Genomic DNA, 27,122 nt, shown 5'->3' with positions numbered 1-27,122 from the left:
CTTCTCTTCTCCAGACTGCACAATTCCAACTCTCTCAGGCTGTCTCCAGAGCAGAGCAGCTCCAGCCCTCTGCTTATCCTGGTGGCCCTCCTCTGGATACCTTCCAGCATGTCCATATCCCTCTTGTAAAAGAGGCTCCAGAACTGGATGCAGTACTCCAGGTGGGGTCTCAGCAGAGTGGAGGAGAGGGGGAGAATCACCTCCCTTGACCTGCTGACCACACTTCTCCAGGCTCTGCTTGGCTCTCTGGGCTGCAAGTGCTCACTGACAGCTCATGTTGAGCTTCTCATCCCCCAGCACCCCCAAGTCCCTCTCTTCAGGGCTGCTCTCCAGCCAGTCCCTGCCCAGCCTGGATTTGTGCTTGGGATTGCCCTGACCCAGCTGCAGGACCTTGCACTTGGTCTTGTTGAACCTCATGAGGTTGTCATGGGCTCACCTCTCCAGCCTGCCCAGGTCCCTCTGGATGGATCCCTTTCCTCCAGCTCTCTGCTGCACCACACAGCTTGGTGTCATCAGCAAACTTGCTGAGGGTGCCTCAGTGCCACTGTCCATGGCACCAACAAAGATGTTGAACAAGACTGGTCCCAGGACTGATCCCTGAGGGACTCCACTTGTCACTGGCCTCCACTGGGACATGGAGCCATTGACAGCCACTCTTTGGGTGCAGCCATCAAGCCAGTTCTATATCCATCTCGTGGTCCACCCATCAAACCCATGTGTGACCAGTTTGGGAGCAGGATGTGGTGCAGGACAGTGTGGAAGGCTTTGCTCAGGTCCAGGTCAATGCCATCAGTTGCTCACCTCGTTTGACTGATCATTGGCATTCACAAAGAGAGGTTTCCAGCCTGGTGGGAGGGTAGAGCTGTCAATGGCATAGCCATGGTTCTGAGCAGTGATAGCAGCCTGGCCATTCACTGCATTCAGGACAGGCTGGTTCTGTCCCCTGAAAGAGAACAGAGGACAGCAGTGCCAGATGTGTGCCAGTGCCAGCTAGGCAGAGCTGCTGGCTATGGGGCTGTGCACAGCAGCTCAACAGGAGCTGTTCCATACTGGCAGCCAGTCTCAGGAGGTTACATCCCAGGAGAAACTTTCTGTTTGATGGGGATAGATTACACCAAATACTTTCCAAACCTGCTCAGGAGTAACCTGCTCAGTAATGCATGACACTGAGAGCTTAAATGAAAGGCAGGGAGAATGGCTGCACTGAAGCAGCATGGCTGCTGACCTGCAAGCTCCCAGGAAGGCAGTCCAGGAGCAAAACACTGCTGCTCCATGGCCTCCTGCAGTGATGAGCTGGTGTAACTGGGCCCTGGGAAGTAGAAGAGCTGCCTCACCTGTTGGCCGTCTGCATCTTGTAGGCAGTGGCTCCAGCTGCTATCCCAGTGATCAGATTCCCCATGCTAATTCCAAACAAGGGCTCCGGGCGCTTGCTCTCCAGAACCTGAAACAAAAGAGTTGTCAGGAGCTGCTGGAGAGTCTCTGTTCAGCAGCTGGATCACAAACCATGCCAGTGGGGCAGGTTTAGGCTGAGGCCTAGGAAATTTGCCACAGATCTCGAGGAAAAAGTGGTAGAAAGGTAACCAGGACAGGTTAGGGAATGCCCTGCTGGAGAGCAGCTCCATGGAGAAAGAGCTTGGAGTGCTGGTGGGCAGCAAGTTCTGCATGGCACAGCAATGTGCCCTGGTGGCCAAGAGAGCCAAGGGGAGCCTGGGGGACAGCAAGAAAAGTGTGGCCAGCAGGGCTAGGGAGGTTCTGCTCCCCCTCTGCTCTGCCCTGCTGAGACCACAGCTGCAATCCTGTGTCCAGTTTGGGGCTGCCCAGGTCAAGAGAGACAGAGAGCTGCTGGAGAGAGTCCAAGGGAGAGGCAGGAGGATGCTTAGGGGACTTGAGCATCTGCCCTGGGAAGAGAGACTGAGAGCTCTGGGGCTGTTTAGTGTGGAGAAGGCTGAGAGGGGATCTGACCAATGTCTCTTAAGAGCTGAGGACTGGGGGTCAAGTGGAGGGGGCCAAGCTCTTTTGGGTGGTGCACAGCAAGAAGCCAAGGAACAAAAGGTTCAAGCTTGCCCAGAGAAAGTTTCAGCTCAACAGGAGGAGAAACTTCTTTGGTGTGAGGGTGCCAGAGCCCTGGAGCAAGCTGCCCAGAGAGGTTGTGGAGTCTCTTTCTGTGGAGCCTTTCCAACCCCACCTGGATGCATTCCTGTGCAGACTTCCCCAGGTGCTCCTGCTCTGGCAGGGGGGTTGGACTGGGTGATCTCTGGAGGTCCCTTCCAACCTCTGCTATACTGTGAAACCGTGATAAATAAATCACTATTGGATGTAAAAGGGAAAATAATGATAAGGTCTAAATCATAGAATCATAGATCAAGGGGATTATTTATGAACAGAGGGCTGGAGCTGCTCTGCTATAGAGACAGACTGAGAGAGTTGGGGTTGTTCAGTCTGGAGAAGAGAAGGCTCCCAGAAGACCTTCTTGTAGCCTTTCAGTATCTAAAGGGAGCTACAAGAAAGCTGGGGAGGGACTTTTGAGGGTGTCAGGGAGTGATAGGACTGGGGGGAATGGAACAAAACTAGAAATGGGGAGATTGAGATTGGATGTTAGGAAGACGTTCTACCCCATGAGGGTGGTGAGAGACTGGCAGAGGTTGCCCAGGGAGGTGGTGGAAGCCTCATGCCTGGAGGTTTTTGCAGCCAGGCTGGATGTGGCTGTGAGCAACCTGCTGTAGTGTGAGGTGTCCCTGCCCATGGCAGGGGTGTTGCAACTGGCTGATCCTTGAGGTCCCTTCCAACCCTGACAATTCTATGATTCTATGATTGTTCACCAAGGTCTGCCCACCTTTTTGTAGGGACTAGCCTGGAGACAACTCCCAGCCAGCCAAGTTGAGGAATATCTCAGGCAGCTGAGGGACATTTGGTCTGTCCCATCCTCGTGCAACCGACTGCTTAGGTTTCAGGCACTTGAAGCAAAAGGTAATTAGACAACAGCAAATAGCATATGGCTCTTACACTGTACCTTTCTGACATTCTGGATCGCCTCCTGGGCCTTCATGGGATCCCCCGGCCCTCCAGAAATGACAAGCCCATCATAGTCCATGCTGGTGAAATCATGGTCCCATGGAACCAAGTGCACCTCTGCACCTCGCTAGGGAAAAACAAAACAGACACAAGGGAACAAGAAATGAGGGGAGGAGGGCAACAAATAACTTCGTGTCAGGAGGTTGTTCCCATGCCCTCGTGTCCCAGAAGGTGAATTTGGGTTTCAGTCACCGCTTTGCCAGGGAGGGTTCACTCCACTGCCTGGTTATTTACACAGAACTGGTTGGCTTAGTGTCGTAGAGGCACCTGGGTGTTTGTCAAGCCAGTCTGAAATTCAGCCATGAGACCCAAGCTAGTGGAGTGCAAGAGGAGTGTGCAGGCATGCAGGGAAAGCATGCTCACTTTTACAGAGTGGATCTGGGTTGGGCCATCCCCAGGCACAAACCCAGGCTGGGTGCAGGGTGGGTTGAGAGCAGCTCTGAAGAAAGAGACTTGGGGGTGTTGGTTGCTGAGCAGCTCCCCAGGAGCCAGCAGTGCCCTCCTGCAGCCCAGCAGGCAGCTGTGTGCTGGGCTGCAGCCAGAGGAGTGTGGGCAGCAGGGCAGGAGAGGGGACTGTGCCCCTTGGCTCTGCTATGCTGAGAACTCACCTCCAATCCTGCCTCCAGTTCTGGTGTCCCCAGGAGAAGAGGGACATAGATCTGTTGGAACAACTCTAAAAGAGGCCACAAAGATGATCCAGGGGCTGGAACACCTCTGCTGTGAGGGCAGACTGAGGGAGCTGGGGGTGTTCAGTCTGGAAAAGAGAAGGCTCCAGGGGGACCTTAGAGCTGCCTGCCAATAGCTGAAGGGATCCTACAGGAAGGCTGCAGAGGGACTTTTTACAACAGTGTCCACCCATAGGACAAGAGGAAATGGATTGAAATTGGAGGAGAAGAGGTTTAGATTGGATCTTAGGAAGAAATTCTTCACTAGGAGGGTGGCAAGGCTCTGGTATGGATTGTCCAGAAGGGCTGTGGATAACTCTTACTTGGAGATGTTGAAGGGCAGGTTGGATGGGGCCTTGAGTAACCTGGGCTGGTTGAGAGGTGTCCCTTCCCATTGCAGGAGGTTGGGTTAGATGATCTCTGAGGTCTCTTCCGGCCTGAGCCCTTCTAGGATCCTATGAACCCCTAGCTAGAAGAATTGACCACTTCAAATCTTTGCTTCTCACACTTGAGCCTCTCAAGGTAAAACAATCCACCCTGCTCCTGTGTCTGTTGCCTTCTCTCACTCCAAATGCAGCCCAGGAGGACTGTGTCCAGCAAGCTAAAAGATGTGATTCTTCCCTTTGCTCTGCTCTTGGGAGACCCCATCTCAACTAATGTGTCCAGTTCTGGTGTCCCCAGCAGAAGGACACAGAGCTACTGGAGTGAGGCCAGAGGAGCCACAAAGATGATCCAAGGGCTGGAGCAGCTCTGCTGTGAGGACTGGCTGAGGGAGCTGGGGGTGTTCAGTCTGGAGAAGAGAAGATGCTGGGAGGACTTTAGAGCTGCCTGCCAGTACCTGAAGGGATCCTGCAGGAAGGCTGCAGAGAGACTTTTCCTGAGGGTGTCTAGAGACAGGCCAAGGGGAATGGTTTGAAGCTGAGGCAGAGCAGAGTTAGACTGGAGCTGAGGAAGAAGTTCTTCAGTTCACCAGGGTGGTGAGACTCTGGCACAGGCTGCCCAGGGAACTTGTGGCTGCCTCCTCCCTGGGGCTGTTCAAGGCCAGGCTGGATGAGTCCTTGATCATCTGAGTCTAGTTGAGAGGAGTCCCTGCCCATGGCAAGGGGGTTGGAGCAGCTGAGCTCTGAGGTCCCTTCCAACCTGAGCCATTCCATGACTCAACATGAAGCATTCATCCTAACTGCTGAACGAGGGCTCCACAGCCCCATTCAGTGGCATGCAGCAAGTCCTGCACACCAAAAATGGGACAGAGAGCCACAGAAAATAAAAGGCAAGGAACAAGGGAACCCTGTAACACCTAGAGAATGAGAGGACACCACCAGCACTCCTTTTGTGTGGCTGGAGATGAGAGGGCTGCTACAGCACTGCGCTAACAGCAGGAGAAGATCTTCACAGCCAGGGAACTGCAGAGGAACTCAGAACCACAGGAGGTCAGATGGTCCAATCCCTGCTTTCAGCAGGGAGAATTTCAACTTTAGAGGAGGCTGCTGAGGGCACTGCTCAGGGGAGTTTTCAATCTCTTCAAGGACGGGACACTGCAAAACTTTTCTGGGCCCATCTCACCCTTCCACCACCCTCACTGGGAAATTCTTTCACCAGAAGTCTTTCACCAAGGTGAGCTGACCTCCCTTGGGTGTCCTTGGCTGTGCCTCGAGTTTCACAGCTCATCTTCCAGGAGTTCTTCTCCTGCCTCAGAGGTTGCTGCACAGGTCTGTTGCAGCCACTGCTCTGAGGGCAGCTGCTGGACATGTGCAGAGTGCATGGGACTGCAAAATACTTTCTAGCTGACCAACTGCAGGCTGCCTAGAGCCAAGCAATCACATTCCCTGGGTGCCAAGAGCAACAATCTCACCTTGGCACCCTGTGATTGGAATATGCTGCAGGAGCCTCCTCCTTGACATGCTGGCACCTCGGATTGGGAAAAGATTTGAGCTTAGCTATGTGGTTGGGGTTTACTGATAACAAAGAGTATAAACCACAGCCACTCTGAGCAAGAGTCACTTGGGTTAGGGACTTTGGTTAGGAATAGCTTGGGAGGTTTAAGGCTGCTAGGGACTTCTGTTTCTGTCAGTTAGCTTCTTCTGGCTCAGGCTTGGGTGCAGGGATGCTGCTAGGGATATGCTCAGGACTTCTGTTAGCTGCTTCCTCTGTTAAGGGCTTCCAGGACTTCTGCTGTTAAGGACACTCTGAGACTCTACTGCTAGGGATTCTACAAGGCAGCAATAAAGGACTTCTGGGATGACTTCTGAGATTCTCTGCCCTCTGCATGTCTGGAATCTGGTGGCTATACAACAGCAGGGCTCCTGCCTTCATCTGTCACCCAGCAGCCCCCGGATCAGGAGAACAGCACAGATCCTCTTCCTTACTCTCTCAATACAGATGACCAAGTTCAGAACACACAGAATAAGTCCCACACCATGCAAACCAGCCTAAAAACTGCACCTCAAGTTAGGAGAGCTGCTGCTGGGGTTGGTTGTGCCCAGGTGGAGAAGAGGTGAGGCTCTTCCCAGAGCCAGGCAGGAGCTGAAGGACACAAAGCAGTGACCAACCTTCAGAAGCAGCCGGACGACGTTGTGCTTCAGCCCACAGTCCACAGCTACAACTTTCACTGGATTGCCTCTGCCGTACACCTTGACTTCCTACAGAAAAAGCAGAGACAGACCATGCCATCAATGACACACCACTCCCTGCCCAGGAAACACGGGGAAGGGGGGTAGCACAACAACTGCACCAATAGGCAGCACTGCACAATCAATTCACATGGCAATCTGCAGAAGTATGGCAATCCCAGGCACCAATACAGGCTGGGCAGGGACTGGCTTGAGAGCAACCCTGAAGAAAAGGCCTTGGGGGTGCTGGGGGAGGAGAAGCTCAAGAGGAGCCAGCAGTGAGCACTTGCAGCCCAGAGAGCCAAGCAGAGCCTGGGCTGCAGCAAGAGAATTGTGTCCAGCAGGGCCAGGGAGGGGATTCTCCCCCTCTGCTCCACTCTGCTCAGACCACACCTGGAGCTCTGGGTCCAGTTCTGGAGCCTTTGTTCCAGGAAGGATCTGGATGGAAGGTGTCCAGAGAAGGGCCATGAGGATGAGCAGAGGGCTGGAGCTGCTCGGCTCTGGAGACAGACTGAGAGAGTTGGGGTTGTGCAATGTGGAGAAGAGAAGGCTCCCAGGAGATCTTCTTGTGGTGTTCCAGGATCTGAAGGGGGCTGGGGAGGGACTTTTGAGGGTGTCAGGGAGTGATAGGACTGGGGGGAATGGAACAAAACTAGAAGTGGGGAGATTCAGACAGGATGTCAGGAAGAAGTTCTTCCCCATGAGGGTGGTGAGACACTGGCAGAGGTTGCCCAGGGAGGTGGTGGAAGCCTCATGCCTGGAGGTTTTTGCAGCCAGGCTGGATGTGGCTGTGAGCAACCTGCTGTAGTGTGAGGTGTCCCTGGCCATGGCAGGGGGGTTGGAACTGGCTGAGCCTTGAGGTCCCTTCCTGTCCTAACAATTTTCTGATTCTATTGAGTCCAGTCTGTTGAGAAAGTCTGGACAATCCCCAGAGCAAACAGGGAGCAGCTACTCTCTGGAGTGTACAGCCTTGGGCCTGCAGAAGAACCTCTCACCTTGGTTGAAACTTCTGCAATCAAGTTTTGCTTGTTTGGGTCTGCAAACTCCACAGGCTGACCTTCAAATTCAATCTTCCCAAGGAGGGTGCCCTGTGAAAATACAGCAGTAAACAACAAAGCAGGAGCAGAGCAGAAGCTGTGAACGCTGGGACAAGGTGCTGACAGGCACAGCAGCTGGAGCAGCTGCTTGGAGATGGTTTCCTAGCAGCTGATGACCATTTCCAACCTCTTCAGAAGTTTATGAGCCCTCCTTGGTATCAAAACTCTGTTTAAAAGCCTTCATTCAGGGAGGAATGGAATTGACAGCAGCAAGATTTTTTAGCAGACAGCATGGCTGACTTCTAAGAGGATCACAATCCCTAAGTAACTGTTGTGAAGACTTGAGAATAATCCATAAGGCAGTGTGAAGCTTTTTTTGGATTTGGAAACCCACTGTGAGGTCTTCAGCCACCTCCTGTGGATAGCTGCAAGGCAGCAGAGCTATGTGGGAGGCAGCTCAGCACAGCTGTTAAATGAATAAACTCTTAAAAAAAGAAACCACACTAAAACACCTCCAGCAAGCTGGACTCTATTGCTGCTAGCACCTCACAGAGCATCCTTGCTCTGCCAGCAGCACATCCTTCTCACAGGATGACAGGACCACAGGATGCTAGGGGTTGGAAGGGACCTCTGGAGATCTTCCAGTCCAACCTCCCTGCCACAGCAGGACCAGAGAATCCAGCACAGGTCACACAGGAACACATCCAGACAGGGCTGCAAAGGCACCAGAGAAGGAGACTCCACAACCTCTCTGGGCAGCCTGTTCCAGTGCTCTGGGATCCTCACAGTGAAGAAGTTCCTCCTCATGTGGAGGTGGAACCTCCTGTGCTGCAGTTTCCATCCATTGCCCCTTGTCCTATCCCAGGGTGCAACTGAGCAGAGCCTGTCCCTGTCCCCTCCCTCTTGACCCCCAGCCCTCAGCTAGTGATAGACATTGATCAGATCCCCTCTCAGCCTTCTCCTCTCCAGACTAACAGCCCCAGGGCTTTCCGGCCCTGTCTGGATATGTTCCTGTGTGACCTGTGCTGGATTCTCTGGTCCTGCTGTGGCAGGGGGGTTGGACTGGAAGATCTCCATAGATCCCTTCCAACCCATAACATCCTGTGAGCCTGTGTTACACCTGTACCTCTCAGTCTCAGTGTGATGGACATCACTGCACACACTGCTAAGTTAGAGGATAAATGTGGCAAATGTTCACTCTGGATGCTGATGCACTGAGCAGTGTACCTCAAGAACGCAGAGCAATGATTGCCATTTCTGTGGGGTAGAGCTGCACTTGCCTGCGGTCTGTGAGAGCAGGACACCAGCCCTGGCCTCCCACCAGAATTCATTTCTACAGCTCTCTCCAAGCTGGGTCCTTCACAGTTTGCTCTGTGGAATGAAAAGGGGAGGGGTGGGGGGGGTGGGCTTGGGCTGTGGGCTGCAAAATGACCTCCTGAGGAGAAGAGGAGTTTCAAACAACCCAATAGGAAAGAAGAGCCTCCAAGGTACATTTCCATGCAGAATGGCTTTGATCACTGTTTTGGCCAGAATGAAGAGTGCCTTAATATTAACTTCCAGTTGGTAACACAGTCCTGCTCTTGTCCTTCAGTTGGAGGAGGAGGAGAAGGAGGAGAAGAGGGAGGAGGAGGAGAGGGAGGAGGCGGTGGAGAGGGAGGAGGAGGAGGAGAGGGAGGAGGAGGAGAGGGAGGGGGAGGAGGAGAGGGAGGGGGAGGAGGAGAGGGAGGGGGAGGAGGAGAGGGGGAGGAGGAGAGGGAGAGGGAGGAGGAGAGGGAGGAGGAGGAGAGGGAGGAGGAGGAGGGAACCTGAGGTAGGGATCCAGCTGAGGTTGGTGTAGGCATTCCTTTGTCTCCAAAGAGCAGGAGACTTTCCACTGACCAAAGGTGGTGCTGCCTGTGACCTAGATACCCACAACATCTCACAGAGGTGTTGACTGTTGTCTCTAACACAGCTACCTGAGGCCTCTCATTTGCCTCCTCCCCTTGTGCTGGTTCACTTACACAGAACAGGAAACCCAGAGCAGACCCAGGGGAAGAGGCAGCTCCCTGGGATCAGAGCATTGCCCCCCCCGGACAGAAGACACAAAGCCTTTGGAAGAGCACAGGGATCTGAGCAGCTTCTGAGGTCCAGGCAGCCCAGCAGCAGCAGCATTGCTACCCCCAGGTTTGCTCCACTGCTGGGAAAAGGCCCCAGAAAAAGCAAGGTTAATGCAGCTGGATGAAGAGAAGCAGATCTTACCTTGCCACGAATTAATTTGGACAGCATTCTGGTATCAATCCCATAGAGTGCAGGCACCTGGAGGGGAAAATAAAAACACAAGAGAGGGACAAGTCAGAGAACAAGCAGCTCAGACAGCAGAGAACAGGGCAGAGGAAGACAACAGCCAGATGACTTTGTTGAGAAGAAGATGTCCTTGTTCAAGGAGCTATTAGCAGCAACAATGTCAAGGCTGCCTCACTTCCAGCTCTTCACTCCTCCCTGCTGCCACCCATAAACACCTTCTCCAACCACAGGCTTAGAAGTAGTTTGGGTTGGAAGGGACCTTTAGAGGACACCTAGTCCAAACTCGAGTTTCTTCACTACAAAAGTACAAAATAAAGAATTCCTGGGGCACATATCTGTCTCACTTCCGAGCCCCATTCTGCTTTGCTTGTGAGCACCTCACTTTGCCAGCCAGCAGAAAAGGCACTGGCAGCCTCCTGACACATCCTTGACTCCCACAGCTGAAAGGCACTGGGGTTCTGGCAGCAAACACCTACTGAGGTTGTGATGTGGCACCCACCAGGAGATGCAATACATTTGTTGAGAGAATGGTACAGAATCACACAGAATCACAGACAATCACAGACAACCACACAGAATCACAGACAATCACACACAATCACATACAATCACAGAATCAAGCAGGTTGGAAGAGACCTCCAAGATCATCAAGTCCAACTGATCAGCCATCCCTAACTAATCAACCAGACCATGGCACTGAGTGCCTCATTCAGGCTTTCCTTAAACACCTCCAGGGATGGTGACTGCACCACCTCCCTGGGCAGCACATCCCAATGGCCAATCTCTCTGTCTGGGAAGAATTTCTTCCTGGGAGAAGAGCCCAACCTCCACCTGGCTACAACCTCCCTTCAGGGAGTTGTAGAGAGCAGTGAGATCTCCCCTGAGCCTCCTCTTCTCCAGGCTAAACACCCCCAGCTCCCTCAGCCTCTCCTCACAGGGTTGTGTTCCAGACCCCTCCCCAGCCTTGCTGCCCTTCTCTGGACACCTTCCAGTGTCTCAAATTTTTTCTTAAACTGAGGAGCCCAGACCTGGACACAGCACTCAAGGTGTGACCTACCCAGTGCTGAGCACAGGGCAGGATGACTTCCCTGCTCCTGCTGGCCACACTATTGCTGATGCAGGCCAGGATGCCATTGGCCTTCTTGGCCACCTGGGCACACTGCTGGCTCCTCTTCAGCTGCTCTCCACCAGCACCCCCAGGTCCCTCTCTGATGGAGAACCAACCACTCTCATTTAATTAACATTCCTTCTGGACAGAGCTTGCAAATGCCATTGCACCCTGGAAAAGAGAAATGGATGAAGAGTCATAGAATCAGTCAGGGTTGGAAGGGACCACAAGGATCATCCAGTTCCAACCCCCCTGCCATGGGCAGGGACACCTCACACTAGATCAGGCTGGCCAGAGCCTCATCCAGCCTGACTGCAAACACCTCCAGGGATGGGGCCTCAACCACCTCCCTGGACAACCCATTCCAGGCTCTCACCACTCTCATGGGGAAGAACTTCTTCCTCATGTCCAGTCTGAATCTCCCCACTTCCAGCCTTATTCCATTCCCCCTAATCATAAAAAGTCTAAAAAGTCCCTCCCCAGCTTTCTTGTAGCCACCTTCAGATCCTGGAAAGCCACAAGAAGGTCTCCTGGGAGCCTTCTCTTCTCCAGGCTGAACAGCCCCAACTCTCTGTCTGTCCTCAGAAGAGAGGTGCTCCTGCCCTCTGCTCATCCTGGTGGCCCTCCTCTGGACACCTTCCAGCATGTCCACATCCCTTTTGTAATAGGGGCTCCAGAACTGGATGCAGTACTCCAGGTGGGGTCTCAGCAGAGCTGAGTAGAGGGGGAGAATCACCTCCCTTGACCTGCTGGCCACACTTCTCTTGATGCAGCCCAGGATCTGGTTGGCTTTCTGGGCTGCAAGTGAGTCAGGGAATGAAGGATCAGAGGAATGGCTGAAGAGCCAGAGAATGACAGATCACAGGGTGAGCCCAGTGCAGACTGGTGAAGGCATCTGAGGAGAAAAGTGGTTAGCAGCTCAAAGCCAGCAGGCTTTTCCCCTCTTCCCACACTGCCATGAAGCAGTTCCCCCCAGACTGCTCACCTGCTCTTCCTGCAGCCACTCTCCCAGGCTCCTGACAGCCTGCCAGTGACTGCACTCACTGCTGTAGTCCAGCACCAGCAGACCTGAAACCTGCAAAGAGAAGAGATGTCATTTGCCACTGAAGGAGCACTCTGGGTGTGTGTGGTAAGTTGGAACTCCCCCCAGAACAAAATTGCCAGACCAGCTCAGGTGGAAAGCAAATTAAATTCTATCTACAAGCAACTAAACTCCAGAAATATGGAATGCAATGAATCACAGAATTGTCAGGGCTGGAAGGGACCTCAAGGATCATCCAGTTCCAACCTCCCTGCCATGGGTAGGGACACCTCACACTACAGCAGGTTGCTCACAGCCACATCCAGCCTGGCTGCAAAAACCTCCAGGCATGAGGCTTCCACCACCTCCCTGGGCAACCTCTGCCAGTCTCTCACCACCCTCATGGGGAACTACTTCTTCTCAGTCTCCCCATTTCCAGTTTTGCTCCATCCCCCCCAGTCCCATCACTCCCTGACACCCTCAAAAGTCCCTCCCCAGCTTTCCTGTAGCCCCCTTCAGATCCTGGAAGGCCACAAGAAGATCTCCTTGGAGCCTTCTCTTCTCCAGACTGCACAACCCCAACTCTCTCAGGCTGTCTCCAGAGCAGAGCAGCTCCAGCCCTCTGCTCATCCTCATGGCCCTTCTCTGGACACCTTCCAGCACCTCCAGATCCTTCCTGGAACAGAGGTTCCAGAACTGGACCCAGAGCTCCAGGTGGGCTCTCAGCAGAGTGGAGCAGAGGGGGAGAATCCCCTCCCTGGCCCTGCTGGCCACACTTCTCTTGCTGCAGCCCAGGCTCTGCTTGGCTCTCTGGGCTGCAAGTGCTCACTGCTGGCTCCTGTTGAGCTTCTCCTCCCCCAGCACCCCCAAGGCCTTTTCTTCAGAGCTGCTCTCCAGCCAGTCCCTGCCCAGCCTCTATCAGTGCCTGGGATTGCCCTGCCCCAGCTGCAGGACCTTGCACTTGGTCTTGTTGAACCTTATGAGGTTTGCTTAGGCCCAGCTCTGCAGCCTGGAGACCAGGATGTGGTGTGGGACAGTGTCCAAGGCTTTGCTCAGGTACAAAGTATCCAATATTTACATATAGTTACAGTTTATAAACAGCAGAAGGACCCCCTCTGGACCAAACCAAGGGCTACCAAAAGCTTCGCCCTCCGTGTTCCCCTCCCCCACACTCCACAAGGTACAAGAGAGAAGAGCAGAGAGCTGCTTGTTAGTACTTAGCCACAAGAAAGAAACACAGCCAAGGCCAGCAGCAGCCAAGCAGTGAAGAGGCCAGAAAGAGAGAGAGGTAATGTCCACGAGTAACTTGATGTTAGTTCCAGACTAAAGGGAGTATTTAGACCTCATTTTCCCTTTTACATCCAACGGTAATTTATTTACATTCCTTTCCTATTCACTTTCCTACTCAATCCATGGAATATTTTCCTAGGCACAGCCTCAAACTGCCACACTGGCTCAGGACCTGCTGAGTTCTCACTCTTCCTCCACTGCAAACTGAATCACAGACAGGACAAGAGGCTTGGCAGGTAATGATGTGGCTGCTCTTAGGTAACAAAAGGACAGCCAAGCTGAGTCTTCACAGGTGGGGTGCACAGAACACAGACCCAGCAAGGGGGTAAAGTCCTCATGCTCTCCCAGGAGTGTGCCTGGATCCTTTTAATCACAGGCTGGTGCTGGAAGGGACCTCTGGAGATCATCTAGTGCCACCCTTCTGCTAAAGCAGCTTCACCCACAGCAGGTTGCACAGGATCACATCCAGGGCAGGTTTTGAAAAGCTCCAGAGAAGGAGACTCCACAACCCCTCTGGGCAGCCTGCTCCAGAGCTCTGGCACTCTCACAGTGAAGAAGTTCTTACACATGTTGGGGTGCAACTACTTGTGCCCTACTTTGTGTCCATTGCCCCTTGTCCTATCACAGGGCATCACTGCACAGAGCCTGGCCCCATCCTCTTGACACCTGCCCTTCAGATGTTGATAAGCATTGATCAGATCCCCTCTCAGCCTTCTCCTCTCCAGACTAAACAGCCCCAGGGCTCTCAGTCTCTCTTCCCAGGGGAGATGCTCAACTCCCCTAATCACCCTCCTGCTTCTTCAGTGGAATGTCTCTAGCAGTTCCCTGTCCCTCTTGAACTGGAGAGCCCAGAACTGGACACAGTACTCCAGATGTGGCCTCAGTAAGGCAGAGCAGAAAGGGAAAAGAAGCTCCCCCCTTATAGTGCACCCCAAGCTGACAGAGGACTATGACTTCCAGGTAAGAAAAGCTGCAACCTGCACTGCCCCCTGGAAACACTTCTCATTAGAAAGGGAATGGAGATTCTAAACAAGACAAAATGGGAGGGGGTGTTTGAGTCATTTTTTTTGTGTGAGAAAGCTTTTCACTTGGAAGTGACATTTCATTTCAGAATCCATCTCCATTCTTCAGCACAGATAGATAGCTTCTAAAGGAGTCATTTCCCCTCAAGGCAAGATAAAGCTTTCCACTGGCTCTGCAATTTCCTGGCTTTGTTTCATTTTGCAGTGCGCATGGCCACAGCCCTGCTCCTAGCCAACATCCCCTCTCAGCACAGTGTATACCCAGACTTGCAAAAAGCCTTTGACACCATTGCCCACAGAATCCTCACGGACAAACTGGCTGCTCATGGCCTGGCTGAGCAGTGCTCTGCTGGAGACAGCACTGCCTGGGTGAAAGGGCCCAAGGAGTGGTGCTCAGTGGAGTTAAATCCAGCTGGCAGCCAGGCACCAGTGGTGTTCCTCAGGGCTCAGTGCTGGGACCGCTTCTGTTTAACACCTTGATTGATGACCTTGATGAAGACCCAGAGTGTGTCAGCAGTGAGTTCCCAGATGGCACCAAGGGAGGTGGCAGTGCTGACCTGCACCAGGGCAGGGAGGCTCTGCAGAGGGACTTGGATAGATTGGATCCACGGCCAACCTTACCAGGAGGAGCTTCAACAAGGCCAAGTGCCAAGGCCTGACCTTGGGGCACAACAACCCCAAGCAGTGCTCCAGGCTTGGAGCAGTGTGGATGGAAAGCTGCTGGCAGAAAGGGAGCTGGGGGTGCTGATGGCCAAGCAGCTGAAGAGGAGCCAGCAGTGTGCCCAGGTAGCCAAGAAAGCCAAAGGCATCCTGGCTGGCATTAGAAATGCTGTGTCCAGCAGGAGCAGGCAGGGGATTGTCCCCTGGGACTCAGCTCTGGGGAGGCCACACCTGGAGTGTTGTGTCCAGTTTGGGGCACCTGAATCCAAGAGAGATGTGGAGGTGCTGGAGGGAGTGCAGAGGAGGGCAAGGAAGCTGGGAAGGGCCTGGAGAAGAAATGTGATGAAGAGCAAGTGAAGGAGCTGGGGATGATTAGTGTGAAGCAGAGGAGGCTGAGAGGAGACCTCCTGGCTCTCTGCAGCTCCCTGAAAGGAGGTTGTGGAGAGGTTGTGCTGCTCTCTTCTCACAGCTCATTAGCCAGAGAAGAAGAGGGAAGAGCCTCAAGCTGCATCAGGGCAGGGTCAGACTGGACAGGAGGAAGAATTTTTTCCCATCCAGAGTGTTCAGGGATTGGAATGTGCTGGACAGGGAGGTGGTGGAGTCCCCAAGCCTGGCTGTGTTTGAAGGTGGTTTGGCTGTGGTGCTTGGGGCTGTGGTTTAGGAGTGAGCCTTGTAGAGTAGGGTTGTGGGTTGGACTTGGTGCTCCTGAGGGACTTTTCCAACCTGAATGTTGCTGTGAGTCTGTGACTTCTGCAATACTGGTTCCTGTCCCAGTACGTGTGACCTTCTCCCCTGTCACCTGTCTGTAGTACAGGCATAGGGAGAAAAGCGTCAGCACACAGAAGCTTCTCATTCTCAGTGGCATTTGGCCTTTCCGTGGCAACCAGCCCTGGGCTAATCCAGATGAGTGTGAGGCAGAAGGGAGCATGGGAAAAGAGCCACCCAGGAGAGCAGCTCACAAAACCTGCAGCAGGGTTCTCACTGGTGGGGAGCACACCACTTCCAGACTGGAGATGTCCTGGTACAGAAACCAAGATAGGTTACCTTCTGCCACTTTGCTCTGCTCTGCTGAGACCTCACCTGCAGTGCTGTGTCTTGCTATGGAGCCCCAAGGAAGGACATGGACCTGATGGAGCAGGTCCAAAGGAGGGCCACAAGAATGCACCAGGGGTTGGAGCAGCTTTGCTATGAGGCCAGGCTGAGGGAGCTGGGGGTGTTCAGCCTGCAGAAGAGAAGGCTCCAGGGACACCTAAGAGCAACCTGCCAGGACCTGAAGGGGGCTGCAAGACGGCTGCAGAGAGACTGTTTGCAAAGGCCTGCAGGGACAGGAGCAGGGACAATGGCTTCAAAGTAGAGCAGAGCAGATTGAGATTGGGTGTGAGGAAGTTGTGCAGCATGAGGGTGGTGGAACACTGGAAGAGGCTGCCCGGGGAGGTGGTTGAGGCTCCATGCCTGGAGATATTGAAGGTGAGGCTGGACAGGGCTGTGGGCAACCTGATCTAGTTGGGGATGTCCCTGCTGAGTGCAGGGAGGTCAGACTGTCACAGTGTGAGAGCTGGAATCCCCTTCCCACCCCGACACTGACCAGGCTAGCTCAGTATGGCAGCAAATGCAAGCTGTATTTACAAGCAAATCTACTATCTCTGATGCAATGCACTAAATGTGTACAGACAGACACCATTCACATTTACAAATAGGTACAATCAACAAAAAAAACCCCAACAAAGTCCCCTGCCCCGCCTCGAGGGGCTGTGCCTCCTTTTCCTCCCTCCCCCAGAGCAGGCAAAGGGAAGAAAGCCAAGAAGCAGAGAGAGGTTGGTTAGACTTAGCTTGTCAAGGTCAGTGTGTTACCTTCAGCCAGGAGAGAGAAGAAGCAGGCAGAAACTGAGCAAGCTGAGACTGAGTGACTTTGTTTTGAGTAGTGATTCTTAACCATTTCCCTCTCTCCAGTGGAAGTGTTTAGAACAATCATCATTTTGCTTTCTTACACCCAGGTGTGATCAATTTACATTCTTTCTCTGCTCCAACTTTGTGACGAAAAATTAAAGAGACAGTCTTAAACCCATCACACTGACTTGTGGAGGTCCCTTCCAGCCTGGACCTGTCTATAATTCTATGATTAAATAGTTCTTCTCTGCCACCATTCCTCCAAAGGACAATACCCAGCAGTATTATTGATCCCTAACTGCTGTGAGGGTGCCAGTAAGCTCTTGGGTGCATACACACACACACCAAACCCACACACACACACACACACTCAGGCTGCTAGCACCACCCTTTGACCTGCTCTGCATTTCCCATTGTTACCTTGATCCCATCAGACTCCAGGAACCTCCTGAGGCCCATTTCATCCAAAGCAGCTGTGTCAGGCACTCCACCATTCCCAACTATGGGGTTAGCCAATGTAAGGATCTGTCCTTTGTAGCTGGGATCTGTCAAGGCTTCGATGTACCTAGAAGAAGAAGGGACAGAAGAGTTGAAAGAAAAACAAAAGGAGGCAGTGAAAACAAGAGAGGTCTCAATTCCCCACCTGGCAAAGAGACAGAAATGGTACTCAGGTGAAAGCATTCTTGGTATAAAAGCAAAGCCAACCCCTGCCTCTGCCATCTGTGATGAAACAATTGACACTGAGAACAAAGCAAGGCTTTGGCTTCTTACAAGAGGGATATGGACATGCTGGAAGGTGTCCAGAGAAGGACTATGAGGATGAGCAGAGGACTGGAGCTGCTCTGCTATGAGGACAGCCTGAGAGAGTTGGGGCTGTTCAGTCTGGAGAAGAGAAGGCTCTGAGGAGATCTTCTTGTGGCCTTCCAGGATCTGAAGGGAGTTACAAGAAAGCTGGGGAGGGACTTTTGAGGGTGTCAGGGAGTGATAGGACTGGGGGGAATGGAATAAAGCTGGAAGTGGGGAGATTCAGGCTGGATGTGACGAAGAAGTTCTTCACCATGAGAGTGGTGAGAGCCTGGAATGGGTTGTCCAGGGAGGTGGTTGAGGCCCCATCCCTGGAGGTGTTTGCAGCCAGGCTAGATGAGGCTCTGGCCAGCCTGCTGTAGTGTGAGGTGTCCCTGCCCATGGCAGGGGGGTTGGAACTGGCTGAGCCTTGTGGTCCCTTCCAACCCTGACTGATTCTATGATTCTATGATTCTAAGCACTGCAGACATCAATGCTTCCTTCATCTGCCTGTGCAAGCAGAAGCTGTGGTGCTCTTCTGCATACCCTTGATTACAGCAGCAAGCCCCAAGCTACAGACTTAGGGATGTGTGGTTGGAAAGCTGTGACTCAGAGAGGGACTTGGTTGGCAGTCACTGACCATGAGGCAGCAGTGCCCAGGTGGCCAAGAAAGCCAAATCATCCTGGTTGGGATCAGAAGCAGGGTGGGCAGCAGGGCCAGGAGGTGCCCATCCCCCTGTGCTCAGCACTGCTGAGGCCATGGCAGGGGGTTGGAACTGGATGATCCTTGTGGTTCCTTCCAACCCTGGCTGATTCTCTGATTTTATGATTCTCATGTTTGATTCAAGCTGCTGGCAAACTCAGCCTCCTGGTGGCTGAATATAAGAGAAACAACTCCACGGAGTGCAGAGTGATCAGAGAACTGCAGGAAGCTCACAGAGTGTCACTTGACCTCCAGACAACACAGCCAGGGTTGGTCACTCCCTGGGCACATCACAGGGGCAGTGCTTTGCCACTACTGTATCCTTCCCTTCTGCACTGCAGGAAGGACTTGACCCTCTTAGTGGCTGGAGAAGCTCAAACTGAAAAGCCAAGAGGTACCAGAGCTGTTTACCCAGACTCAGTCCCTCCCTCAGTCTGAAGCTTGCAGGTCTTGAGACAGGGGAAAATGGATATAAACTGCAGCACAGGAGGTTCCACCTCAACATAAGGAGGAACTTCTTCACTGTGAGGATGACAGAGCACTGGAGCAGGCTGCCCAGAGAGGTTGTGGAGTCTCCTTCTCTGGAGCCTTTGCAGCCCTGTCTGGATGTGTTCCTGTGTGACCTGTGCTGGATTCTGTGCTCCTGCTCTGGCAGGAGGGTTGAACCTGATGATCTCCCACAGTCCCTTCCAACCCCTAACATCCTCTGATCCTGTGAGATATTCAGGGCTGTAACTGCTTTTGCTTTCCTGTGGAGGAACAGGGAGACCAATCTATGCCTATCTTTTTGTTTGGGGATGAAGGAAGCAGCTGTGAATCATCCCTGTGATTCCTCACTGCTACTCTGGGTTCTTCTCTCCTACATGTCACAGAATCATAGAATCACAGAAGTGTCAGGGTTGGAAGGGGTCTCAGGATCATCCACTTCTAACTTCCCCCCCCCCCCCCCAGCTGAGTCAGAGCAGAGGAACTGTCTTTGTTCTCCTCCAGACCCTGATCCAACACAGAGGTTTGGAGTGCCTGCTGCTTGTCTTTCCAGTGCCACATGTGTAAATCTCAAGGTCCCCAAGCTGTTCACCTCTATGACCCTCAGGACATTTGTAGTCTCATGCCATGGCTAAGGACTCCTCGAGACTCTGTGCCCATCCCAGCTGAAGGGCACAATCAGATTCCTGACTCACCCAGCATCACTCTGTCCTCTTGAGTGGCAGAAGCCAGCAGCTGGCTTAGGCTGGCAGCCAAATGCTGCCAGTGCCTTGGTTGAACTGCTTGGGCAGAGGGAATCTGCCCAGAGGAAAGAGGATTTTGGTTGAGAGGGACATGTTGCTGGAGAGCTGGGACAGCTCAGGAAATCATGGAATTGTCAGGGCTGGAAGGGACCTCAAGGCTCATCCAGTTCCAACCCCCCTGCCATGGGCAGGGACACCTCACACTACAGCAGGTTGCTCACAGCCACATCCAGCCTGGCTGCAAAAACCTCCAGGCATGAGGCTTCCACCACCTCCCTGGGCAACCTGTGCCAGTGTCTCACCACCCTCATGTGGAACAACTTCTTCCTGACATCCAACCTGGCCCCTGAATCAGGGGGAAAACAGCCATGCTCTACATGTCCATGCTCCTAATCCTTCAGGCACAGTCCTCCATTTCCAGCCCTGCACTGTAGCACACAGCTGCAGCAATCCAGCAAACAATTGCTGTCTTTCAACCCACAGACAGCTGGAAATTGGCTGCAGAGGAACTTAGCCACACAAATATTTAGCCAAACACATCCAGGCACTTCAGGATGAATCTACCCTACCCCAATCACCATTTCTCATTATCATCACTGTTTAAACAATAGGTAATTGGCAACTCCAGTCATTCACCTGCCACAAGAGAGGGTTTTATGGGCATCAGACTGACTGCCAGAAGATTAATTGTCAGGTATTGGGAAACTCTTCAGAACACCCCAGACTGGCTGCAGGCAGATAGGGAGCAGGCAGCTCTGAGAAATGACATGTCCAACCAACAATGGCCATGAAAGATTTGAGGGAAGCCTCCCCTGCTGCTCACATCTCCCCTGCCTGCTGCAGCTGAACAGCCACACAAAGTGCAGTGTGGTCACAGCACTGCAGGGAGCATCTGCACACTTGGCATTGCTCTTTCCAAGGCAGTTGGTTGCTCATGCTTCCAAAAGCATCTGCCCTGCTTTGCCAAGTGGGATTAAATATTAGACACTGAGAACAAGGAAAGGATTTGGCTTGGAATCATAGAAAGGTCCAGGCTGGAAGCTGGAAGATACAAAGCTCATCAAGATCAAGCCCCCCTGCACTCAGCAGGGACATCCCCAACTAGATCAGGTTGCCCACAGCCCTGTCCAGCCTCACCTTCAATATCCCCAGGGATGGGGCCTCAACCTCTTCCAGTCTTCCACCACCCTCATGCTGCAAAACTTGTTCCTAATACCCAATCTCAATCTGCTCTGCTCTACTTTGAAGCCATTGTCCCTGCTCCTGTCCCTGCAGGCCTTTGCAAATAGTCTCTCTGCAGCCTTCTTGCAGCCCCCTTCAGGTCCTGGCAGGTTGCTTTTAGGTCTCCCTGCAGCCTTCTCTTCTGCAGGCTGAACACCCCCAGCTCCCTCAGCCTGGCCTCCTAGCAGAGCTGCTCCAACCCCCTGGAGCATTTTTGTGTCCCTCCTCTGGAGCCTCTCCATCAGGTCCATGTCCTTCCTGTGCTGAGGGCTCCAGAGCTGCACACAGCACTGCAGGTGAGGTCTCAGCAGAGCAGAGCAAAGTGGCAGAATCACCTCTCTGGCTCTGCTGGCAATGCTGCTTTGGATGCAGCCCAGGCTGCCCTTGGCCTTCTGTGCTGCAAGCTCACCCTGCCTGCTCCTGGCCAGCTTCTCATCCCCCAGCACCCCCAAGGCCTTTTCCTCAGGGCTGCTTTCTCTCCCCTCCTCCCCCAGCCTGTCTTGACAGTGAGGATTGTTCCAGCCCACGTGCAGAACCCTGCACTTGCTCTTGTTGAACCTCATGAGGTTCCCCTGGGCACCACCTCTGCAGCCTGTCCAGGTCCCTCTGGATGCCATCCTGTCCCTCTGGGATATCCACAGCACCACTCAGCTTGGTGTCATCTGCACCCTCCTGATGGTGCCTGGATCCTGCTCTCTATAGCACTGATAGAAACATTAAGCAGCACAGGTCCCAGTACAGACCCCTGAGGGACACCACTGTCACTGCTCTCCATCTAGACTTGGAGTCATTGAGCACCACCCTCTGGATGCAACCAGCCAGCCAATTCCTTACCCACTGAACAGTCCTTCTCATGTTTGATTAGGGAAAAGCACAGTGGCTGCTGGCAAACTCAGCCTCCTTGTGACCAGAGATAAAGGAAACATCTCCACAAAGCTCAGAGTGATCCCAGAACTGCAGTGAGCTCATGGAGTTCCACTTGGCCTCCAGACAACAGCCAGGGCTTGGCCACTCTGTTAATTACAGGGCTTGGGCAATTACAAAGCTGCTGTGAGAAACCTTTGCCTGCTATTTGTAACCAGCAAACATGGACAGAGAGCTTTGGCTGGGGGATGAGGCACAGCTCTGCAGGGAGATGCAATGATGCCCTTTAAGCACAATTCCTTGTGGAGCACAGAGGAGCAGCTGGCAACAAAGGTGCTGCAAGGTCTAATCCTGGTTGTGCTTGCCCAGCAGCCTGCCATATTCCAGTCAATTCCTGTCAGTCAGGCCTCTTACCAAGGGAAACACACACACAGAGAGGCTTATTGCAGGCAAATGCTTTTACTGAGCTGTTTCCAACATGGGAATATTTTATGGGTTGTAATCCTTTCTTCTTTCTTAATTGAAAATCCCCTTTTGTCCTTTCTTTCTTTCTTTCTTTTTGTTCACGCACTAAACAGATGGCTGCAACTCTAGGATTATTTCTGTCTGAAGCAAATGGTTCTGAAAAGTTAATCTTCCTGCCTTTCTTTTGAAACATTCAACATTGCACCCACAGAACAGTGCTCTGACTTCCAGTTCTAGGACACTAATCAGAGACTCCCAGAATCATAGACTCATAGAATCACAGAAGCATAGACTCTAGAGTCATAAAATCATAGAACTACAGAAACATAGAATCATAGAATCATAGAGTCATAGAGTCATAGAATCACAGAATCACAGAATCACAGAATCACAGAATCATATAGAATCATAGAATCATAGAATCATAGAATCACAGAATCATAGAACATAGAATCACAGAATCATAGATCATAGAATCACAGAATCACAGAATCACAGAATCACAGAATCACAGAATCATAGAATCACAGAATCATAGAATCATAGAATCATAGAATCATAGAATCACAGAATCATAGAATCATAGAATCACAGAATCATAGAATCACAGAATCATAGAATAACAGAATTATCTGAGTTGGAAGGGACCTCCAAAGCTCATCCAGTCCAAGCCCCTCTGCACTCAGCAGGACATCCCCAACTAGATCAGGTTGCCCACAGCCCTGTCCAGCCTCACTTTCAATATCTCCAGGGATGGAGCCTCAACCACCTCCCTGGGCAACCTCTTCCAGTGTTCCACCACCCTCATGCTGCACAACTTCTTCCTCACACCCAATCTCAATCTGCTCTGCTTTACTTTGAAGCCATTGTCCCTGCTCCTGTCCCTGCAGGCCTTTGCAAACAGTCTCTCTGCAGCCTTCTTGCAGCCCCCTTCAGGTCCTGGCAGGTTGCTCTTAGGTCTCCCTGGAGCCTTCTCTTCTGCAGGCTGAACACCCCCAGTTCCCTCAGCCTGGCCTCATAGCAGAGCTGCTCCAACCCCTGAGCATTCTCATGGCCCTCCTTTGGACCTGCTCCATCAGGTCCATATTCTAATCAGAATGCAAGAGCAGGACTGAAGAGATCAGGTGCAGAGCAGCAGATTAATCCCCCCAGCTGAGAGCCCACTGTCACCCCACTCAGCATCCAGAAACAGCCACTTCACAGCAAACAGTGGACTGAGGCTTCCCAGCAGCTAGGACAGAACCACCACCCCCTCTCAGCCTCTTGCTCCCCATAGTGACAAATTGATTTGTGCCCAGAGAGCCTGCAAAGGGCCCCAGCCCTGGGCACCTCCTTCTCACGGCAGTGCCCATGGAAAGGGGGAGCTGGGATCCTCTGAGCTCCTGATCTCTGTGCTCAGAAGCAGCAGGCAGAGCTTTCAGGATTTCTTTCACTGTCTGGTCCTATAGCAAACGTGTTAATGTTTATGACCTGCAGCAATAGAATTTCTTAAGGCCAGGCTGGATGTGGCTGTGAGCAACCTGCTCCAGTGTGAGGTGTCCCTGCCCAAGCAGGGGGGTTGGAGCTGGATGAGCCTTGAGGTTCCTTTCAACCCTGACAGTTCTGTGATTCTATGAATGCTGCAAACTCTTCCTCTTCCCTGAATCAGTACAGGCCATGCTCTTGGAGAGGGCTCTGAAGATAGAGCCCTAAACATTTGGAGTGTTCCCTTCACATCCATATGCTCCCCAGAACACAACAGAACAGAGCTCTCCTTCACAGCCATCCTCCTCAAATCACCAGGAAATGAGCAAACAGAGTTTCTGCTGCCAGAATGAACCTGTGGAGAGGAAATGAATCCATCAGGTCCTCCTTGACTTCTGTGAGGTGACAAGATTTATTGCCCATGCTCTATCACCCAGAAGAGAACTCTGGTGCCCTCCATCATTCTGATCTACATTAAACAGTTGCTTGCTGGCAGGTGCATTAACACAGCCAGTAATTAGCGCTGTCAAAAGACTTAACTAATTGCCTCCCAACGCAAAACTCTGCAAACACATTGCCCTCTGCAGCAATTTAACATTCTCAGCAAATAGGTAGTTTAAAAACACATCCTGTGAGTTACTCCAAAGGAGAGCAGGATTTGAGGGATGCAAGGCATCTGAGCAAAAACAGCAAAGAATGACTGCAGAGAAAACTCAAGCACCAACAACCTCACAACTGGCTTGAGAGCAGCCCTGAAGAAAAGGCCTTGGGGGTGCTGTGGGAGGAGAAGCTCACCAGGAGCCAGCAGTGAGCACTTGCAGCCCAGAGAGCCAAGCAGAGCCTGGGCTGCAGTAAGAGAAGTGTGGCCAGCAGGGCCAGGGAGGGGATTCTCCCCCTCTCCTCCACTCTGCTCAGACCACACCTGGAGCTCTGGGTCCAGTTCTGGAGCCTCTGTTCCAGGAAGGATCTGGAGGTGCTGGAAGGTGTCCAGAGAAGGGCCATGAGGATGAGCAGAGGGCTGGAGCTGCTCTGCTCTGGAGACAGCCTGAGAGAGTTGGGGTTGTTCGGTCTGGAGAAGGCTCTGAGGAGACCTTCTTGTGACCTTCCAGGATCTGAAGGGGGCTACGGGAAAGCTGGGGAGGGACTTTTGAGGGTGCCAGGGAGCTCCAGAACTGGACACAGAGCTCCAGGTGGGGTCTGAGCAGAGTGGAGCAGAGGGGGAGAATCCCCTCCCTGGCCCTGCTGGCCACACTTCTCTTGCTGCAGCCCAGGCTCTGCTTGGCTCTCTGGGCTGCAAGTGCTCACTGAACAAAAGGACTTGGGGGTGCTGATGGAGGAAAAGCTCCACAGGAGCCAGCACTGCACAGAGTGGAAGTGATCAGATCTCTACATGAGGATCTCAGTCATGATGAGTCACATCAGTTGCTCATCCCTACAAATGCTCTGACAGAAGGAGGATTGTCTGAAGTCTCTTTATTACCTGCTTCTCTCTCTGTATGCCTAGACTGGAGTGTTTTCTCACAGCAAACACCCTGTCCTTGGATCAGGACCCTACAAGCATGGCAAAAGGAGCTTCCACACTTCAACAAGCTCCCAGAGACACTGTGGTGCTCTTATCTCATTTGCTTTTGCCTTACCCACACAGCCCAGTGTTGAACACGACCTCCCCTGCCACAGAGGATGGATGGCCAAAGGAGAAGCCTTGCATCTTCGTCCCATCCTCCAGCACCAAGCTGGCTGTCTGCACCTGGGGAGACACAGAGACTCAGATACAGGAGGAAAAGGCTCGGGCTTTACACAACTCACACCTAGGACACCTGCCTTTCACATCTCATGGAATCATAGAAGCATGGAATCGGTCAGGGTTGGAAGGGACCTCAAGGATCAGCCAGTTCCAACCCCCCTGCCATGGGCAGGGACACCTCACACTACAGCAGGTTGCTCACAGCCACATCCAGCCTGGCTGCAAAAACCTCCAGGCATGAGGCTTCCACCACCTCCCTGGGCAACCTCTGCCAGTGTCTCACCACCCTCATGGGAAAAAACTTCTTCCTGACATCCAATCTGAATCTCCCCACTTCTAGTTTTGCTCCATTGCCCCCAGTCCTATCACTCCCTGACACCCTCAAAAGTCCCTCCCCAGCTTTCCTGTAGCCCCCTTCAGATCCTGGAAGGCCACAAGAAGGTCTCCTGGGAGCCTTCTCTTCTCCAGACTGAATAGTCCCAATGCTCTCAGTAACAGTCTCATGCTCTCTCCCATTCCCAGCTCAGCTACCAAGACAGCTGCTCTCTCTCTGACCACTCTCCTGATGCTCCTTTTCTTTCCAACACTGTGGCAGTTTGGGGCTGATGCCTAAGAAATATCCCTTAGAAAATAGTAGAAAATTAAATAAATTACCATAGGATGTAAAAGAGAAATAATGATAAGGGCTAAATACTGCCTGTGGTCTGCAAACTGGCCTGAAGTTAGTTGAATAAACTGTTCTGCCTCTCTTTCTCAGCTCCAGCTCTAGCTGATACTAGCTGATGGCTTTGCTTGGCTGTGCTCACCTTGGCTGTGTTCTTTGTTGTGGCTAATACTAACAGCTACACTCTGCTTTCTCCTTTTCTCCTCTTTCCCTTGTACAATGGGGGGGCAGAGAAGGAGCACCTATTGGTAGCCCCTTGGTTATATTCACAGGGGACCTCTGTGTTGATTATAAACTGTAAATATATGTCAAAATATATACAGAGAGAGAGAGGGAGAGTGCAGGCAAAGCTCCTGGAGTTCAATCAGGACAAGGGCAGGGTCCTGCAGCTGGGGAGGAACAACAGCAGGCACCAGGACAGGTTGGTGGAGCTGGAGAGCAGCTCCATGGAGAAAGAGCTTGGAGTGCTGGTGGGCAGCAAGTTCTGCATGGGACAGCAATGTGCCCTGGTGGCCAAGAAAGGGGAGCCTGGGGGGCAACAAGAAAAGTGTGGCCAGCAGGGGTAGGGAGGTTCTGCTCCCCCTCTGCTCTGCCCTGCTGAGACCACAGCTGCAATCCTGTGTCCAGTTTGGAGCTCCCCAGGTCAGGAGAGACAGAGACCTGCTGGAGAGAGTCCAAGGGAGAGGCAGGAGGATGCTTAGGGGACTTGAGCATCTGCCTTGGGAAGAGAGACTGAGAGCCCTGGGGCTGATTAGTCTGGAGAAGAGAAGGCTGAGAGGGGATCTGATCAATGTCTGTCAAGAGCTGAGGGCTGGGGGTCAAGTGGAGGGGGCCAAGCTCTTTTGGGTGGTGCACAGCAAGAAGCCAAGGACCAATGGAGACAAACTGGACCAGAGAAGGTTTCAGCTCAACAGGAGGAGAAACTTCTCTGGTGTGAGGGTGCCAGAGCACTGGAGCAGGCTGCCCAGAGAGGTTGTGGAGTCTCCTTCTCTGGAGCCTTTCCAATCCCAGCTGGATGCATTCCTGTGCAGACTCCCCTGGGTGCTGCTGCTCTGTCAGGGGGGTTGGACTGGATGATCTCTGGAGGTCCCTTCCAACCTCTACTGTGATCTGTTTTACATATTCATTGCATTTCCTATTTCTAGATCTCACTAGGTCTCTTGTAAATGAGGCTTCATTTGCTTCCAAAACCTTCTGAGCTGTTCTGGAGATTTATTTTGGGGATAATTCTCCAAATTCATGTTGGGGAGGTGGTGATTACCAAACCCACCACAAACTCTTAGAACACATTGTGCTCCAAACAAGGGCCAGGCAGGTGGCAAAGCTGAGGG

At 52.6% G+C, this 27,122-nt stretch overlaps 1 protein-coding gene across 2 annotated transcripts in view; it reads right to left on the bottom strand.

Annotated features, from left to right (window-relative positions):
• The window catches only part of CPS1 (carbamoyl-phosphate synthase 1), a 191,361-nt gene that overhangs the window by 152,009 nt on the left and 12,230 nt on the right, over positions 1-27,122 (bottom strand). The window contains exons 2-10 of one of the 2 annotated variants that reach the window (XM_054380999.1): positions 25,021-25,130; positions 17,075-17,219; positions 11,760-11,849; positions 9,622-9,678; positions 7,342-7,434; positions 6,287-6,376; positions 3,011-3,139; positions 1,335-1,441; positions 802-943 (exon numbers count right to left, since the gene is read on the bottom strand). In XM_054380999.1, the coding sequence (XP_054236974.1) occupies positions 802-943; positions 1,335-1,441; positions 3,011-3,139; positions 6,287-6,376; positions 7,342-7,434; positions 9,622-9,678; positions 11,760-11,849; positions 17,075-17,219; positions 25,021-25,130 (963 nt within the window). Of the gene's footprint in view, positions 1-801; positions 944-1,334; positions 1,442-3,010; positions 3,140-6,286; positions 6,377-7,341; positions 7,435-9,621; positions 9,679-11,759; positions 11,850-17,074; positions 17,220-25,020; positions 25,142-27,122 lie in introns of both variants that reach the window. The other variant, XM_054381000.1, reaches the window with a different exon arrangement.

Source organism: Indicator indicator, chromosome 5 (assembly GCF_027791375.1).
Source record: "Indicator indicator isolate 239-I01 chromosome 5, UM_Iind_1.1, whole genome shotgun sequence".
In the NCBI taxonomy this organism is placed as follows: domain Eukaryota; kingdom Metazoa; phylum Chordata; class Aves; order Piciformes; family Indicatoridae; genus Indicator; species Indicator indicator.
This window is presented reverse-complemented; position numbering and strand designations above follow the sequence as displayed.